Consider the following 19014-nt stretch of genomic DNA (forward strand, 5'->3'; position numbering starts at 1 on the left):
TCAGCCTCTCAGCAGTCTCAGTGTTTCTTTGCTGGACCCTCTATTTTGTCATAATCTTGCTTGCTCTGCAGGGCCCAAAACTGGACATCATGTTCCAGGCATGGCCCAGCTAGTGCAAAGCAGGGGGAATAAGAGCTTTCCTTAGTCTGCTGGCCATGCACTTGCCTGTGTACCCTAGTATGTGATTAGCTGCCTCCACTGCAAGGCACACTGCTGTCTCTTGTGCAATTTGCCCAAAGGGATCTCCTGAGTACTGCAAAGCTGTTACCAGCTCAGTTCATCCCTAGCATTTGGTTTCCGGACCTCTTGTGCTTGTATTTGTTCTATGCAACATGCTCTGTCTATGCAGACATGTTCAAAGACCTTGTTCCTCCTCAGAGAAGTTTTCTTTTATTATAGACTATAGAGGCATGGTGGGATGGGTTTGTAGAAATAGACTACTCTTACTTGCACTGGAGATAGTCTTGGAAGGAGAAGAGCCTGTGCTGCCCAGCATGTTGCCCAGTGCCTTTGAAAACTTTCACTTTTTGAATGGCCTCTGACTTATCATTAGAAATTATAGTGACAGGGTGCAGATGTATGCCCCAGCAAGAAACAGAGGCCCTGAGGTGGTCATCTTTCCTATCTGCTCATTGACAGAGTCGCTAAGGAGCCAATATAGAGAATTCCTGCTCTTGAACTGATTAAGGAAACTATTTTAATCAATTTGCTTTCTTTTGCTTCATGCCTTACCTTGTACTTTATCTCATCCCCTATCCACTTAGAACTTAAATCTTTAGCTTAAATAAGGCCTGAATTAAAGGCTACTTTTGTGTAGAAGTTTTCAGACTACCGTGTTTCACCCAGAGAGAAAATGAAAGGACAGCATCTGAGTATGAACTTACCCCAACCCAACTCTAGACTTTCCTTCAGAGCCATCCCAGACTGTATTCTAAATGGAAAACCACAATTAGTCCCCTTTTCTTCTGTATGCCTACTCATCCTACTTCTAGAATAACTAAGATACCGCAATATGCATGTTTCTGTGCAAAAAAATCACGGCTTTATTATCATTGTCATTTCCATCTCTCCAGTCAATCGTAATAACAATTAAATAGTTCTGGAATTAAAAGTGACATTTTAAAAGGAGACAGGTAAAAGTGGAGTGTCAAGGAAGAAAAATTAAATGGTTTCTTTCCCCCTTCCGCTTTGTATCATATTGTTGATGATAGAATAATATAGTTCTGCCATATTAGATAATAGTTTATAAAATGTACTGTGCTATCTAAAACCTACCCATATGTGAACACTGTCTCCTACTTCTCCCCAGTGGTCCTTCTTCCAACAAGTCAATCTCACCTAAATGTTTTGTTCCTTGGTATGTACATCAAGGCTCTGATTGTAACCCATTAAAATACATGCTTCAACTTAATATCTTGGGTATTCTGTAGGCTATCATAATGTCTGGGATGGTGGGTCAGGATTTGACCTTCTTACTGTCTTTCAGTTTTCCAGTCCATTTTCCTGACTTGCAAGAGCAGTTAGAGTCTGCTCTTGGCCACCTCAGGCTGCTCATTTGGAAACTGGGAAAACTGTGAAAAGCCAGACATAGTCTTTAACACTGGAGATGTGTTTTTTTTAAAATTTGAACACCTAAAATTTTTCCAGCCATGCTACAAGCATGCTTTCTGCTGTATTTTCCTCTTTTAGTCTCTTCTTCAGGCTAAATTAAATTCTTACACCCACATACATTTTCTTCTCATTTATGGTTTTAACTCACTCTCTACTGGAATCCTCCAGTTATCCTAAATGTTTCCTGAAGATCAGTGCCTGAAACAGGGCATAACATTTGGCTGAAGCCACTTCTGTTTTGGGAGCACGGACAGGAGTATTCAATTTTACTATATGTGAAACACTGTTCTGTATATCCCAAAATGGCATTTGTCTTGTTCACCATTCTGGCACTGTTGATTTGTTCTGACCGTGTCATTCACCTTATTTCCTAGATATTTTCTAAATAAGTTTCTACTGAGCCAGCTGCTGCAGGCCACTGGGAAGCTGCTTGTTCCTGCAGATACTGAAGTTCATCCAGCTGTTCTCAGAATTTTCCAATTTATCAAGAGCATTTTCAGTTCCAATCCTGTCTCTAAGAATATCTGCATCCCCTCTCTATTTCATGTCATCTTCAAAATTAACAAGCATACTATGTATTCCATCATTCATAGTGTAAACAAAAATGCTGGGAAAACTAGATACCTATTTGAGATAATTCTCCATATGAAATTGCTTGGTACTTATTCCATTTGGACAGGGAATCGTTATGACTACTCTTCAAAGGTACTTTTACAGAGTTCTTTATTGTTTTTGTTTTGCACCCATGATAGCCTATATCCATCTAGATGGTTTCTCTTTGTTTTGCTTTCTCATAAGACTACTACACAAGAAATGCCAAAAGCCCAAGTAAAGTCAAAATATGCAACAGCTACTACTTCTCTCCTGCACTAATGCTCTTAAACCATCTGTTATTCACCCAGATTTTTTTTTTTTTTAAATTGAAGCTGAAATTGGTGAGATTTTCTACTCACCTTTCTCTCTTCCTTACTTCTTTTACACACAGACTCTGTTCTTATACTTTTCACATCATTGGTGGCTCACCAGTCTCCAACCATCCTTAAAAGTAATTGCTAACGTGTCTGAGACTGTTTCAGGCAGTTTTTCACATATTCTATATGACTGTTCATCAGGTTTAGCCAAATTAGCACACATTACTTTGAGTGCTGCCTAATCTACTCATTCAGGCTCTTAGTTTTTTTAATATTCATTTACCCTTCTCTTGCGGATGCTACCTATATCAGCCACCTACTAACAGTTTCAGTGATTAGTGAGGAAAAAGGAATTATTTGACATGCTTTAGAAAGGGACCAGCCTTAGACCCAGTGTAAATGAATGGGCAGAAGAGGTTGCACTCACAATCAGAAGAATTCATGGGGGGAAAAAGTCAGAGACTGTGTTATCAAGGAGTGTGGGCAGAGGCTGAGCTTTGCAGGAACCCACAGGTGCCTCCCGGTCTATCTGATTATTTGTATACTGCTGTGGTTAAGAAACATAGAATCCTTAAGGTTGGAAAAGATATTTAAGATCATCAGGTCAAACCATTAACCTAACACTGCTGTGTTCACCACTAAAACCATATCCCCAAGTGCCACATACACACACTTCTTGAATGCTTTCAGGGATGGTGATTTCACCACTTCTCCAGACAGCCTATTCCAATGCCTGACCACTCTTTGAGTGAATAAATTTTTCCTAATATCCAACCTAACCTCACCCTGGCACAGGGCCATTTTTTTTGTCCTTTCAGTTGTTACCTGGGAGAAGAGCCCAGCCCCCTCCTTATTGCAACCTCCTTTCAGGTAGTTGTAGGAAGCGAGAAGGTCTCCCCTGAACCTCCTTTTCTGGGCTGAGCAACCTCAGCTCCCTCAGCCTCTTCTCATAAGGCTTGTGCTCCAGACCCTTCACCACCTCCATTGCCCTTCTCTGGACATGATCCAGCACCTCAATATCTTTCATGTAGTAAGGGACCCAAAACTGAATACAGGACTTGAGGTGGAGCCTCACCAATACCAAGTGCAAGGGGATGATCGCTGCCCTGGTCCTGCTGGCCATGCTATTCTTACTACAGGCCAGGATGCTATTGGCCTTCTTGGCTGCCTGGACACTTGCTGGCTCATGTTCAGCTACTTATCAACCAAAGAAGGTAGAAGAAGGTAGCATATTTTTGCAGGCCATATTAGTGTAAAATACTCTAAAAGTTCTAAATAGTTCTAAAGGTGGAATAGTTTTGTTTTGTGCTGAAAGATTTTTTTAATCTAAACTATTCCCCTTATAAAGTATATTTTGTGATTCCTCTTTCTTTTAAAGTGAGTGCTACAACAATCCATTTCACCATAGACAGAAACTGTCAAGCAAGGAGCTTATCTCATTTCTTAGATAGCATGGAAACAGTCAACAGAACAAATGTTAAACTTTACACCTCTGGACACTTAAACCATAGCAAGCTTTATAAGCCTTCAGAGAAAATAAAACAGGGGTGATGGTACTCTGCCAGGCAACAAACTAGTTTCATAATGGAAAGAAATCGAATCCCAGCTGAAAATGAGAGAGCAAGGAAGATGAAAAGATAACTTTTGTTCCAGCTTCCAACAAAGGCTGAATCTTCTTGCACTCAAAACGGAAATCCACAGTCACCTGTGACTGGTGTTAGTGCCTCAGCAGATTTTTCTATTCCACTGGAATTGCTAAAGTTGAAAGCATTTAAGAAGAAAGTAGAGGATGGAACTGACAGACTCCATGAGAGTCATCAAAATGAATCAAGATGAGTTAGATGTGTCAGAGACTATGATACTGAAAAAACAAACCAGTTAAGAACAGCTGACAGTGTGTTGTGGAGCTTGTCAAGGAGGAATACCAGTTCATACCTTCATACTTGGCCGGGGTAGCTAAAATGAAACAATTTGACAAGTTCCTAGATTTCCAGAAGGAGTTCTTAGCAAACCATAAACAGAATGATTTAACAGGGAGCAAAGTATCAGAGCAGCATGAAAGTAAGATGGCTAAGGTAAGAAAAAAAGTCTGCAAGTGAAAGGAAGGGTAAATTTTGCATTATCTTTCTGGGTAGATTGGTTGTGTGTTCCAGGAAAATGGAATGAGTTTAGGCAAAATCACCTCTCTCTTCTTCTCAGAGGCAGTCCCCAGTGTTTGCTTAGGTGAGCACATGTAAGACACATCTTCTGTGTGTTCCAAAACACTGAGCCCAATCCTGTTATACCACTGTTTACCCTTCCCTCCACTGTCATGTGAAAATATTGAGTTAAATATACAGTAAAACAAGATCTTGCAAGCTAGTGATCCGTACAGGAAAAATCCCTGTTGGTTGGCATCTCTCTGGGAACTGTATATTCAGCATGTGAGATAATTTGTATATGAAGTTGCCTTCTCTATGTGTGCTATAGACTATCTCTTTACACACAGACAGTTGCTGCTGACTCACCCCTTGTGATGAGTGGGATGGGGCATGAATTTGATCGCTGAAGCAAATACACTTCGTAGAAGCTATTTGTGTTTCTTGAGTTGCTGGCCCAGAGGAAGCTTAACAATATTAGCAACACTCATAGCCAAATGCAGAAGTGAGAGTAAGCTGCTGGATTCATAGAAAGTAGGGATGGAACTTAATGAAAGCATTTGAGGGTTGGTAAACTAAGAAATGATTAGGCTAGTGTGGGCTGGAAAAAACCTGGTATTTCATGGATATGAGAGAAATTTTTAGAAGAACACTTTGTCCCTCACTGTGGTACTTATGGTCACCAGATTTTCATCCTTTATAAGATGCCAACTCATTTATCAAGGGTATTTTACAGAGAATTTAGCAAAGGTGTTTGCTGGACTGTGGCTGCTAACAGAGAAAACAGAGGTCAGGCTTGACTGAAACAGCCATCCCAATAGCAGTCCTATGTATACCAGAAACTGGAAAAGAAATGATCAAGCAAATAAGCAGAGATTAGTCTTGTATATCTTCAACATACCTCAAGAAAAGTTATGCAAAATGAGGGAAGTGAGGCAACAAATTCATTCAATCTTCCTGTGGGTATAACTCTGGGAGAAGCAGCATATTCCATGTTGCCTTGAATTCCAGGAGGTATCATCTGCCACATAGTTAACCATCTTATAAAAAAGGTTGGTTTACTTCCCACCTTGGTAAATATTCTCAAGCAACCTTATCTCCTATGCCTCTGGGCTGAGAGGCCAGAGTTAAGAGGAAGAAAGGATAGGGGAGAACAGAGGCGAAGTGCAGTATTATATCAGAGTAACAACTTGATCTTGTAACTTTTGAAGTATGTTTTCCCAGGAGACATTTTCCCCAGAAACAATTTGGATCGATAAAATTTTTGTGAGATAGTTAAACACCGGCACAAAGCTTAGCAGAAAGCTGTACTAACTAGCAGTGATGGCAATTTTCGCCCTTTAATTAAATGGTCAAAATTTCTACCAGCTTTGATTTGAAACAAGGATATTCACAAAGTAAAAACTGCCATAGTATATTATCTACCAGAAAGGTTTGTACTGGAAAAGTTAATCTTAGGAGCAGAGCACTTTGAAGCGAGCCAGCAGCACTCTAGTGAAAAAGTTCCCATGGCAGAGGAACCTAGCACAAGTTGCCTAAGAGACCCCTTCTTTTTCTCTCCCAGCTTTATTACTCAGAGTTGGTAATATACAACCATGAGATTTTAAGTGTATTATTTTAACTGTTATATTCCTTAGCTATGGGTTCTTGGGTTATTTATACATTAATTATGTCTCTCTGAGCTAACAGTTACTTTAAGGAATGCAATGTGTTCCAAGAGCAGGTTCTTGTCAAACCTGGAGGTGATCTGTTGAAGTCAGTAGAGACAGACAGGCTTATTTATGATAAATGAAGGATTGGCTGTAAATATGTAAGCAAGATATTCAACAATTAATTGAAGCATAATTTAGTAATTGCCTTCTGCCACACAAATCTGTCTTGTTTTCATCTAGTCTTTTTTGATGATTAGTACATCCTGTCTTGTTGACTGTAGGCTTTCTTTTTACTGATTTTGTGCTATGACCATGACTTTGTCTGTATTTTCATATTTCTTGCTGCACACCATGAGGAGAAATGGCATGAACTTGAACAAAGTGATGCATTCTGACAGTAACTGTTTTGGAGCACATTCTGCCTGCACAGGATTGTTGTCATTAATTTTGGTGATTGTACAGGAATGCCAGATAATATGTGATTGTGATCCCTTCCATTTCAAGAGAGCACAGGTTGTTGAGGAAGCATTTGAAGATATATGGAGCAGGTCTCTGATACTTTGTGATATTCTGAAGGAAATTAAGAAAATAAATACTCCTAAGCTTTAGCCCACCATAATCTAAATGTACCTTAACTATTGTTTTAAAAGTTTTATCCCACAATGCCTTTCACTATTTTTTTATCAGCACATCTGGGACATTAAACCCTTTTTATCTACAATGAGGAAACTGATTCTCACAGGGATTTATATTCTTCAGGAGAGTATATTCTCTGTCCCTTGCTCACATGTTAAAATCATACATATCTAACAAAATTCATGGACTTATAGCGTGGTGTGTTTTTTTTTTTTTTTTTTTTTTTTAAATTTAATCACTTGTGTTCTCAAAAAGGGTGACTAATTTGGTCTTTATGTTTGCTCCTTCTCTCAGGAAGAGAGGATAAAACAGGAACAGAGAATAAAAGTGTTAAGAGACATCCTCCATAGAAAGTTGATTTCCAGTCTACTCAGTGATTTGAGCTGGCATAATTTCCTTCCATAAGCTTCATCATGGTAATGGAGAAAGGATAAATCATGAAGAAATTTCACACCTCTGCAAATCATCTGCACATACAAAGGCCATAAGTCTGGAAAAAATAGCACTGGGGAGAAAGGTAATTTGGAAATCACATTTAATGGTTCAGGGGCAGGCTGTGTTTTCAATCATTGCTTTCATTTATTTGTTTAAATGAGGGTCACACATGTCTGTGTTTTGTTTCCCTCATTTTTTTTTTTTAGCTGACCAGCAAGTTAAATTGCATGGCTACAAATGCCATATGATTTTGTCTTTAGGGCATTCCCAGTTCTGCTTCTGGCCCTATTGATGAAACAAGCCCTTGCATATAACCCAGTGTTCCTACCATGACTTTATGCATTTTAATTCACCATATAACAGCAAACCATCACTCTTTCTTCCTGTGGTATTCCTCAGGTCACAAGACTGCAACATCATGTGCATATACTTACATTTGCACTTGCTCAAATGTGAAGAGCAGACAGCTTTTAGGAAAAATGGACCAGATCTTTCACAGGTTTTATCTAATGTGCTGTGGAAGTTACACAAATTGGATCTGAACATCTAGCTATTACTCAAGTACTTTGATTAAAGCATTATTAAACAAACAAACAAACAAACCCCAAGCAAAAAACGCCCACAAACAAATCCAAACCCCCAAACCCTCAGCCTTCACTATCTCTAGCCCTTAATTCTAAAGTCCTTAAAATATTTGGGAAAATAAAATCAGATTGTAACCTACTGGTGAATTAGTTTTCTACCTCTCACTTTGATAGTTACATGTGAGGAGTGATAATTCTTACCTGACTTACCAAGCAGGTTTTGTTGTTTTTTTTTTTCTTTTGATTTTTCACTATGCTGAAGGATAGCACTTCAAATCCTTTATTTGGAGACCAAATCTATTTGTTTCTCCTTTGGGGCACTCAGGAGAGTGATTTGCATGTGGAACACAACTAAATTATTTAGCCAAAAGTTGCACTCTGATTCTGTACACTATGATGTGATGGTAGTGATAACAGAATTTTTACATTGATTCTCCCAGTGATAACCGAGGGGGCAAAAAAGTAATTCCTCCATATTTGTTAACAAAATAATTGTACATTTATAGGCAAGAAAATGGAAGAGTGGACAGGCAAGAAATACTTGAGGAAGAGGAGCTAGTTGGGTAAGTGAACTGTGCTGAGAATGACATTGCAATAGTCAACATCCAATTGATCACCTCTGGGTTTTGAACAAACCCACATGTGGTGGAATAAGCAAACGTTCTGTCACAACAAAAAAGGTATGATTTTTCTGGAGCCAAACTGAAACAGGAGGCTGATGGTCTTCTTTCAATTTATTAAAGTGAATGTGAGCTTTACATGATGATGCTTCTGGACTCTCTGCCTATGGCACATTGCAAGATAGTATTTGTCAATATCAGCTCATTTTCTTGGTGATGTTACAGAGAAATTAAGTACTTCAAGTCAGATATGGGCATGCCTTGACGTTATCTTTGACACAGGAGATCTAGTGCTCTCTCTTTTCTTCATTGCTGACCACAACTTCTGTAGGAGCAATGCACAGTAGAGAAATCTGAGACAGCAGATCCACGCAGAATAAGCAGAACCTTGGCTGAATAGACTGTGCTGTATTTCAGAAGTGCTAAACCTATTGTCCTTCTGTCTTCTCTTTGTTAGAGCCACATCAGGCTTTGTGTCAGCTCTACTGTAGAGATGCTGCTGAATAGATGCTGATATTTGCCTCAGTCTTCCAGGAATAGTGCCAAACACCCCTTTACCCTGCCTCTCTCACCAGTGACACCTTAATTTTGGTAAAAGGCACCAGGAAAGGTGTCTTCCGCTCTGGAAGTAGAAGGGGAGCACAGAGAAGATGTCAAGCCCTGAGGGCAGAGCCATATCTGACTAGCCGTTCCCAGACCCCTGGAGCATCTTCCCATTCTGCCCATGGCAGGAAACCATTCCAGTCCAGCCTGGACCTATCAGTCCCTGTCCATTCCTCTATCTCATCCTTTTGTATTCTTTCCTTTTTTTTTTTTTTTTTTTTTTTTACTTTCCCTACTCCAAAACTAGCCCCCTCTGCTTCTGATAGTTTTCAGGCCCATGTTCTCCATAGACAATCCTTTTGGATTTGCTCTGAGAATTTCACCCTAGTTATCCTCTCTCTTTGGCACTAAGCCTGGGAGCAACTGTGTGATATTGACAATGTGTTGAAATGAAAACGAAAGGTAATGATGAACACGGCACAGCTGACAGCATAAATACCTTGTCTAGATTGAGTAGCACAGTGCTCAGTGGCAAAACACCTGAAAGAACTGCCCAAAAGCAAGGAGTTTTCATGAGTCTGAGTTTTCATATTTACTGACTGACACGTACAGAGAATCGTCCATGCTTTTTTGTTTTATCTGTAACAGACCTTTAATCCATTTGTCAATGGAAAGAGCTTTAAGTGACTCTGAAATCTGCTATAGGGTTTTTTTTTTGTTTACATTAGCTCTTAGTCTTATCAACAGCTCATTCAGAAGTTTCTATCAGAACTGAATTTTACTGAAAAGTCATTTTAAAAATGATGTCAGAACCTGCATGGAAAAAACCTAACAAACAAACAAACAAACAAAAACACCACAGAACTTCATATTTTACTCTTTTTCATGCTCTTTTTCATGCACTCATGGAATCTGAAGATTCAGGTCAAAGGGATGGAAACAAAGCTTTCAAGGGCTCCAGAAATACAGGCACTCAGGAAAGATGTGCAGGTTGTCATGCAGAAAGCCAGTACTGCTCTGGAAAGAAGCAAAGAGTAAGTGTTACAAATACTATCAACCTCTGTAGCAACAAAAAAAAAATAGATGGGGTAGAGCAGAAAAAAGTAAATAGAGTTACTTGATTTTTTAAATGTCAGGTCTTGAAGGGAAGGCCAAAGGATTAGACCCTGTGGATGGCCTGGTTTAGGCAAAAACATTTATTTTGTACTAATTATACTGGGAGAAGGGGTTAAACTCTGAGCAGGACCAAGAATTTCTTTTGCCATTCCCAGCTGACCATCACAGAGAATTCTCCTGAGCACACAGGCTGCAACCTGCACTAATAAATTTCAGACTGTGTCACCTTTGTTGGGATGTTGATTTTGTTCCTTATTGTGGAGGTAACAAAGCCTAATAAGCCTCCTAAGGTTCCCTGTGTTCTTTGGACTGACCCAGTGTTTCCATGCCTCTGGTGTGTGCCCCTGATACTTTATATCACAGCTTCCAAATTTCCGTACTACTGCTCTAAGCTCTGATCTGACTTTCTAGCTTCATTGTTTGACCCTTAAATATTTGATTGTTTAACTCTAGAACTCTAACCTTTTTGCTTGAAAGCTGTCCTAACAAGAGATTTTGCCTACCAGCTTTTTTGCTCTTGCCCACTTCACGGTCTGAACCTGAAGAATTACCAAGTCACTCTTTCAGTAAGCTGCTGGTTCTCTTCTTCCCCTTCTCTTTTTTCTTGTAAATGTGAATCTAGATGACTCAAGAGGTCTTTTATGTCTTTTCAGTTGTTGTTTCCAGTGTATTTTGTGTGTACACTTTACAGTATTTACCCTGTGCTTTCAACATGTAGTTTGGATGATTCTAAAGTTAAGATATTGGAATGTGAAAGGGCTTCATGTTCACTAGTTTTTGTTAGTGTAAGTAGGAAGATGATTAACAGTGAACCAGTAATCTACATGTCTATATTTGTCTACAGAGAGAGAATTCATGATGTGTTTATGTGGGATAGTCAAACTGGCATGAATTTCAGATGGATTAGGATATAGTGGGGGATATTTATAGAGTTTGCACATGCAAATTTTATCAAGGCTATTCAGAGGTTGTTTTTTGTGCAAGCTTTTATAAATATTTTAGAGATAAAGGGGAAAAATATGACATTTTGTCTTCTGCCAAAGTTCTGAAAGGAAATAATGATAAACATCCCAGAATTATCTAAAGGAATTCTTTACATTTGTCAGCTATAGGTATAAAAATCCAGTGCCCCATAAGACTGTTTAGTTCTGAATAGCAGTCTGTTTCCAGCAAAGTCTAGGAACATGTGCTAATGTCAACTTGCTAGCTTTGCATGAAAACTAATAATGAAAATTTAAGTAATTAGTGGCTCCCTGCAGCATAAGACTGAGTCTTTCCTATTGCCATAGATCATGTGTGTAGTCTTTTCTATGTATAGCAAACCCATCCTTGGAAGGTAGGCAAAGGAAAAGATTTTCATACAAGACTTATGTATTTTTTAAAATAATATTGGTTAGTAGATGTTAGAATATCTTGAAGGATTTTTGAATACTGATGATGGTGGAGGAAGTAAGAATATAAAAAAATATGTAAAGAACTAAGCTGTCTACTTATGTTATTGTGATACCTATGTGGCTGTTAGATATGTAAGTAATAATGTGTAAATTCTTCAGTAGTTAACCCTAACCCTTTTCATCACTGGGCATTCAAACCTGGAGTCACTTCACTGTAATTCAGTGAGCTTCAGTTTTCTCTCTACCTTATTAGAACAACATTTGACCTCTGGGAATGTGTAATAATCTTCATTATACATAACAGCTATTTACTTACATCTACCTTTGTATATGATCTTGAAAAGATACTTGTGAAACTGTTCTGTTTTGTTTTAGTCTAAACTGAAGAAGAATTAATTTGAAACAGTGCTACAGATGAGCCAGACTCCAGAAGATAAAACAGGTGAGTGATAGGACAGTTTTGAGTTGAGTAGAAAGGAGATATGGCATAAATTGTGGCAATAAGGTGTTCTAAAGTGTTAGAAGAAAAACAATCAAATATTACCTTAACTGTTGGGATTTTTTCTGTTAGTATGAACAAAATATGTTGATATCTAATGAAATAAGGTACATAACATCTTTCCTGTACTTCTTTCACTCCAAACCCTATCTGAAACCAGGAGATGTCAGTGGGAGACTTTCCAAAATGTTAGAGATGTCTCAGGGGATGGTACATGAAACCCTTCATCTGGCAGAAACATAATAACTGGATTTTATGCTTATGATGAGGAGGTTAAGCCCTGAATCACGTGCTTTCACATACCCTTCCTAAGCTGCTTTTCAGCCTTCACTGTGTCAGTCCTGAGTGCTCTCGTTATCCATACAATACAAGTCCCTATTGAATGCTTGCTCAGTGCTTTGGTTCAGTAACAGCACTGAGGTTTACAGTCTATTTCTGTACTGCTCAAGAAAGGAGTGCCTTTTGATAGGGCCTTTGATCAATGGAATCTGAATCAGGATCTTTGAGTAAGATAAAATACATAAATCTGAAAAGTTGTGGAAGAGAAAAAAAAAAGGTGACTGATTGATGAACTAAGAAATCCTGTGAAATGTCACCAGTATAAAGTATAACTGTAGTACACCTGCATTTTATGGCTTCATTGAAAACCTGTTCTGAAAGCGCAGTTTTCTTCCAGGCCATGAGAACCTACTGGTTAGCAAATTATAATGTGCTAAATTTAGGAAATAACTGTCCAAGTGGTGAACCTTCTGCGTTCTACATTCTCCTCTTTAAGAAAAGAGGAACATCCAAATCTTTCTGTGAAATGTTTCAGTGTTCTGGTGTCCTACTCTAGGCTCTGGGCAGTTGTTAGCTTCATCATGGGCAGCTCTTAGCAGTGGCACCTAACTCACTTTTGCAAACATACCTTCTGTAGGAACAATGCTTAAACACTCAAACAGTGGTTCTGGGCTTTTTTTTTTTTCCCCCAGCAATTAAACTGGTACAAATTCTTCTCTAGTGTAGCTGTCTTCCTATCAATGAACAATGTCTGAGCGCAGCTGCTCTGATTATTTTTTTTCTACAGCATAGTACAAATTTTGAATTCCATTGCTTTGCAGTCAATCACTAAAAAAACCATAAAAAAACCAAAACCCATAAAAATTGGCTCTGGATCTCCCGCAAGACTAGTGAACAAAACAAACAGAACTCTCCAGGCCAAGGCATATCTAAGAAATGGTTTTGCATAAAATGAGCTAAATATATATATAAACAATGGGTAAAAGTTTCTTGTCTTCTCCTCCTTACCAGGTACTGATATAAGAAGTACTAACTCAGCTTCAAACTTCCTCTCCCTACCTTCCTCAATTACTCGCTGAGGAATCAAAACCAACCAAGTCAGAAAGAGGTAAATATTGCTGTTCTTTTTTTGTGTGTGTTACAGCTGTATTTAGATGCCTAAGCCAAGAAATTTGGGCTAAATATGCTAACATGTGCTGCCACTATACGGAATAAAGCTCTACAAATATAATTGGTTTCTGGTTTTGTTGTTGTTGTTGTTGTTGTTGGTTTTTGTTTTGTTTTGTTTGCTTGTTTCTGGTTTGGATTTTTTTTGGTTGGTTGGTGATTGGGGTTTTTTTTTCTGATGTGGGATGCTAAACAATTAAAAAAGTGTTCAATCCAAGTTAACCTGAAATGAGAATTTTACAATTTTCCCAGAAGGAAAATGGAGATATGATATTTTTAAAAATTGAATAAAACTTTTCTTAATATTTTCTAAAACAGAAGGCATTATTTTCTTCTCTCCAGATGACATTTCTGTAGGGTCCTTCCAGGACCAGTAGCTTATCTCTAATCCACTGAGTGAGGATATGCTCTCTGTTGCTTATAGTGGTTCACACAAAAATACAGGATTTTTGAGAAACCAGCAGCCATTAGCTTCTGGGACAGGGAGGGGCAGGAAGCATGACCAGACCCTTTCCCCACATGAGGCAGTGTATCACTTAAGTTTGGCTCATACTGTCTTCCTCCAGCCTGGCTCACTTTTCATTAAAGCTGTTGGCTCCCACTGACCTTTTGACTGTGTGCTGACACTGCATCACAGACCAGAGTGAGGAAGAGCAGGGCTGGCTGCCCATGACAAGCTGCTCGGAGAGTAGGAAATTTAGGTGCCCTGGGAGACAGCCAGAATGATTTTCATCTGCCCCGTCACCAGGGACGAAAGTAGTTTATTTGTGTGATTGCAGACCACTGGAGTGAGGGGCACTATTAGTCTGTGCATGTAGTTCCCCTCATTCCCTAGATGAGGACCTGGAAAGGGCCTGTAATACAGCTCTGGCTGCAGCAGCATGAACACCAACAGGCTGCAGACAAGCTTGCTGACAAGCTGTGAAAAGCTGAAAAGGTCTTTGACTCGAATGAGACCCTGGCTGGACAGGAGCATGAGCTGGATGTGTTGGATCTTGTAACATCACATTAGTGACTTGTTGTAGTGAGGTGAGTGGGTGAATTGACAATGAAGTTGGCCTCTAAAATTCTGAAGTGCATTTTCTGGACTCTCCTAAGGGAGTACAGCATGTTTATTCTGCTCTCTGCATGTTCTCTGTTCTCTGCGCTGAGATGCAGTGATTTCCTCCTTGGCTGTGTTCCTGTTGTATGTAGAGCCTGACTATTTTTGCAAGAAGTGCTAAAGGGTCTTGTTTGGGGTGACTGTGAAAGGTGAGTGGCACAGCCCATGTACCAGTGTTCCTTTCCTGGTGGAAATGAAGTGTGAGTACAGTGAGTGTGTGAGCTGAACTGGGGGCAATGTCATGGTCTGTACTGCTCCTGGTCTGTACTGCTCATATTTAATAACACAAGTTTGTACTTGAGTATACCTCCTAAAAGCACTATGGACACAGCCTTGGATGACAATTAGCTTTACACTGCTAGCTCTGTCCTTTAAATTGTGCAAGCACCTTTTTACTTTTGGAAACCTGAAGCAGATATGAGACAAATAGAAAAGCAAAAAACCTACTCTCTGTTTCAAAACAGCTTGAATCTGTGAGGTTTAAGATTCTTGATAAATGGGAAAAAATTAACATACTGAGACTGGGAAGAAAGAAACAATAGTTTATGCTGTGACAGTGCATGTAATGGAAACCACTCTAAACTAATACAGGTAAAAAATCATTAATTCTAAACATGTCCTAATAAGGTTTCTTAAGAAGTAGTGGTGTCCAGGTACTACCATGAAGGATGTTTTAGCACTGAGAAATTAACCCTTAGTGGTCTTTATTTTATCCTCTGAGAACACAATATGTGCCTAGTTTGGGTGCTTCTATGTTCACCGTAGTGTTCAGCCTCCGTTCCTGCAGTAAGAGGCTTGTAGGCTGACCCTCACTATGTGAGATGATGATCTACAGACATAGGGGTTATTTCTGTATTCATGCTACAAGTCTGGGAGTTTGTAAGCAACTATACATTTAACAGCAGTATCATTAGTTTGAACATGTTTGTTTCTTGGCCTGGAGAAACAGAAATGTTCTGGGTGGGATTTTTAAGTGTTCCAAGTTGGCCTCATCTACCCTTGAAATGAGTGCTGAAATGCCTAGTAACTTCAAAGGGGGAGAGATAGGACAGTCCTGATTCCCTTTGAAATCTCCTTTCTTAACATTACTGCAGATTATTCACTGGCATATATAATGACCATAGCTGTGAACATGTGTCAGTCACAGACAGGAAGGTCAAGTTTAAGTCCAGATTGAATAAAAAGTCTGTGATGGATTCTTGATACCAGCTAATTGTTTTTTAATAAAAGGACAAATATTAACATGAATACTTGTTTACAGAATATGTTTGGTTTTTGTTGGTTTTGTTTTTGTTTTTTTTTAATTCACTAGGCTCCATCATTATTGGTTGAGCTCTAGTCATTGGTATTGTAAAAAGGAAACAGTGGGATATAGGCTTGTATTGAATACTGCGCAGTCCAAGGTACAGAACTTGCAGAGATTTTTTTTTATTCACTAAAATTTGAATACTGAGAGTGGTGTGTGTGAGGACCACTTGAACTATAAAAGCTAGATGCTTGCAAATTTCTGCAGGATTAGTGCATTCAGCATTTGCAAACAGTATTCCTTTTCCACTGGCTGTTGTGCAGTTAGAAATAGCACAAGATTTCAATAAAGGCACTTTAACATGTCCTTGTCACTGGTTACACTGATAAGTGTTCCAGCAGTGTGAAGTGAGGAGGTAATTCCATGCAGCTAAAAGTACAATCAGCATGAGTAGGGCATAATGTGTCACTCTTAATGGTGGGCAAACAGCAGTTGTTCATGTAAGTCTTATGTTTGACTAAGCATCTGAAAGGTCAAACATTTCTCCAAATTTTCTGTCCTCTAAATCAGTTATATCTATCGACAGAACCTTAATTAATTATACTGAGCATAAAACAGAACTGCCAAAAAGTCACAGGAAAGCTGAAAAAGCCTGTGAAAAACAGGTACAGCCATTGTGTTCTTGTACTATGTTGTCTGTCTTTAAATTTATTGACATATTTAAAATAATTATTTTTCTTACTAAATTTTTAAACCAACTTTATGCACTGCTACCTAAGATTCAAGACAGAAATCTTTCCTTTGTTTCTAAAGCAATTAGCAGGCCTCCAGCATCAGAGAGCTTTGGGGAAGAAGGAGAACTCTTGGTTTATTTAGACAGATTTACTCTATATCAATATATTAAAACAATGAACATCAGCGATTAATAATGAAAATTACTTTTTGTCCTGGCAAACAGGAGATCTTAGACTCCATGTGCCTTATGAAACGTTCCTGTGTACGCTAAGATATTCAGACTCGTGGTATGATAACCAATGAGTATATGAAATCTGGTCCTCTGAAAAAATAGCCACTCTGAGAATTTCCTCTCTTTGCTTTTTTAAACAAATATGAATATTCAGAAGGTCTTTAAATATAAATTGCTTGTTTCCAGAGTGGTTTTGGGACGGGTGGAGGGGGGCAGGGCTGGGCTTTTTCCGTACTGTAATGAAAAAGGATAGTCAGCAGATGGCAATGTTGCATAGTTGTTCCAACAGCAGACAGCCACATCAGCAAGGGAGGGAAACCTCTGATACTCCTTAAGCAGCCATAAGGGAAAATGTAGTGGCCCCTGCAGGCCACTGGAGAGTTGGTCATTCAGGTATACTTTGGCTGAATGCTAATGTAGGCTTACTGCGTTTGCAATACACTTTGTAACAGCAATTTAACACTGAAAACCCCTCATTTGAAAGGGCAAGACCATTATAATTTAAGAGCAATCTAATTAAACTAGTGCATTTCCATATTCTTTTAAAAACATGATTTCATGATGCCGCATAAGGACAATGTGTTCTTTCCCATACAGATTGCATATTTAAAAAGATAAGTGAGTCTGATGCATTTTCTTTTGCTGGAATGCTGTGTGACAATTTACCTGATCTGTTCCTGACTTTTAAGACTCAAACTATGAAAATCAACTCAAGAAACACGTTTCTCCAAGGCCAAATAAAAGTTATTTCCTTATAACTCAGTGTGGTTAAGGTGAAACGCAAACTAGTTTATACATGAGTTACTGTCACTAGGTCTAGTCCCAAAGGACTGGAAAGGTTTTGTGGCTCCAACAAGTTCCAGGTTAGGCCCACTGTGTTTTGCCAGCTAGAAAGTAGAAAGGTACCAGATATAATTCCACTTCTCTCTTTTTTTTTTTTTTTAAATTACTGTGGAGAGCTATTGCATTACTTTGATCTAAATATGTAAATCAAAGCTACAAAAGCTTTCTGCTTCCAGCTGTACTGAAGGCATGGGAATGAGGTAAAAGAACCTATGGTAGATAACCCCAGCATATAAAATCCATGGAATAGCTCAGCTAGAGGAACTTGGAAAGGCTTCTGTAAAATATAGGAACAAACAGATGTCTTGAGAGAAGTGAGTAATAGTTTGAATAAAACAATTTTAGGTTCAGCTGATATCCTGCTTCACACTCTGAAGTCTGAAGCTCTGTGTTAGTAACCAAAAAAACAGGCATCACTTGAGATGTTAGTGAAATATGAAGCACTAAGCTCTTTGCATCAGGGTTTTGTCTAGCAGTTCAGTCTAAAATCTAGAAATGGACATGGATGCTGAAAGACCAAATCAAGCCATTTGTATCACAGTAACTGCTTTAGCAAAAATGATGCTATGAACACCCTTGCTTGTTTACACAGTAAGCCCTGGCTTTACTGTCTGTTTGTTTTCCCTCAAGGTAAAAAGAACTGGCAAGAAGAAAGGCTCTATGTCAGACTCAAAGACGTATGTAACTTGAGATGTAGCGCTAAATTAAAACTCCTGTCACACAGAGACTACTTACTATAATTTATGTCAAGGTTAATGGAGTAAAAAGTATTGGAGTATTTTAAATGCTAATCAGACACATTGCCAATTAGTATCACTGCAATTTTTTTCTTATATACTGAAGGATATTTCAATGTTTCTCAACATTTATGTCTTTTTTACAGGAAGCTGAAGGAAATATCACAGAAATTTTAGATGAACTGAAATTCACTCAGGAAAATCAAAGGGGAGTATGAAATGTTCAAATATCTATGTCAGTGTGGTTGCATAGAAAGTGTTGGAGTGATGGAAATGCCAGTCATAACAACTTGCTGGGCCAATGTAAGACAAATTAGTTACTAATAGCAGCTGCATTCAAGTGCTGGTTGCAGAACACACACAGTAGCAGCTGGGAGTCATAATCAGATATTATAGATTTGACTTCAATGTGGCTCAGATTACTACAGAATAAAAATTATGCATAACGTGTGATTAAAAACTTTAATTGCTTCAGTTTCTTTATTAATAGAATCACAGAATAGGCAAATAGAGGCTATCTCTACTTATTCATCC

General features: G+C 38.7%; 1 protein-coding gene across 1 annotated transcript; it reads left to right on the top strand.

The window, feature by feature from the left end:
- The first annotated feature begins 3522 nt into the window (after positions 1-3522).
- CUNH6orf118 (chromosome unknown C6orf118 homolog) lies at positions 3523-18738 on the top strand. Its single transcript, XM_050315697.1, is given in 12 exon segments — positions 3523-3736; positions 3901-4331; positions 4333-4386; positions 4388-4597; positions 6775-6895; positions 8707-8777; positions 10049-10164; positions 15103-15200; positions 15203-15249; positions 17087-17102; positions 17474-17643; positions 18627-18738. Coding segments are annotated over 12 exon segments (1620 nt in total). The 3' UTR covers positions 18699-18738.
- Positions 18739-19014: the final 276 nt, after the last annotated feature.

This window comes from Myiozetetes cayanensis, unplaced genomic scaffold (assembly GCF_022539395.1).
Source record: "Myiozetetes cayanensis isolate MyiCay16 unplaced genomic scaffold, myiCay2020 scf2-11, whole genome shotgun sequence".
Taxonomy (NCBI): Eukaryota; Metazoa; Chordata; class Aves; order Passeriformes; family Tyrannidae; genus Myiozetetes; species Myiozetetes cayanensis.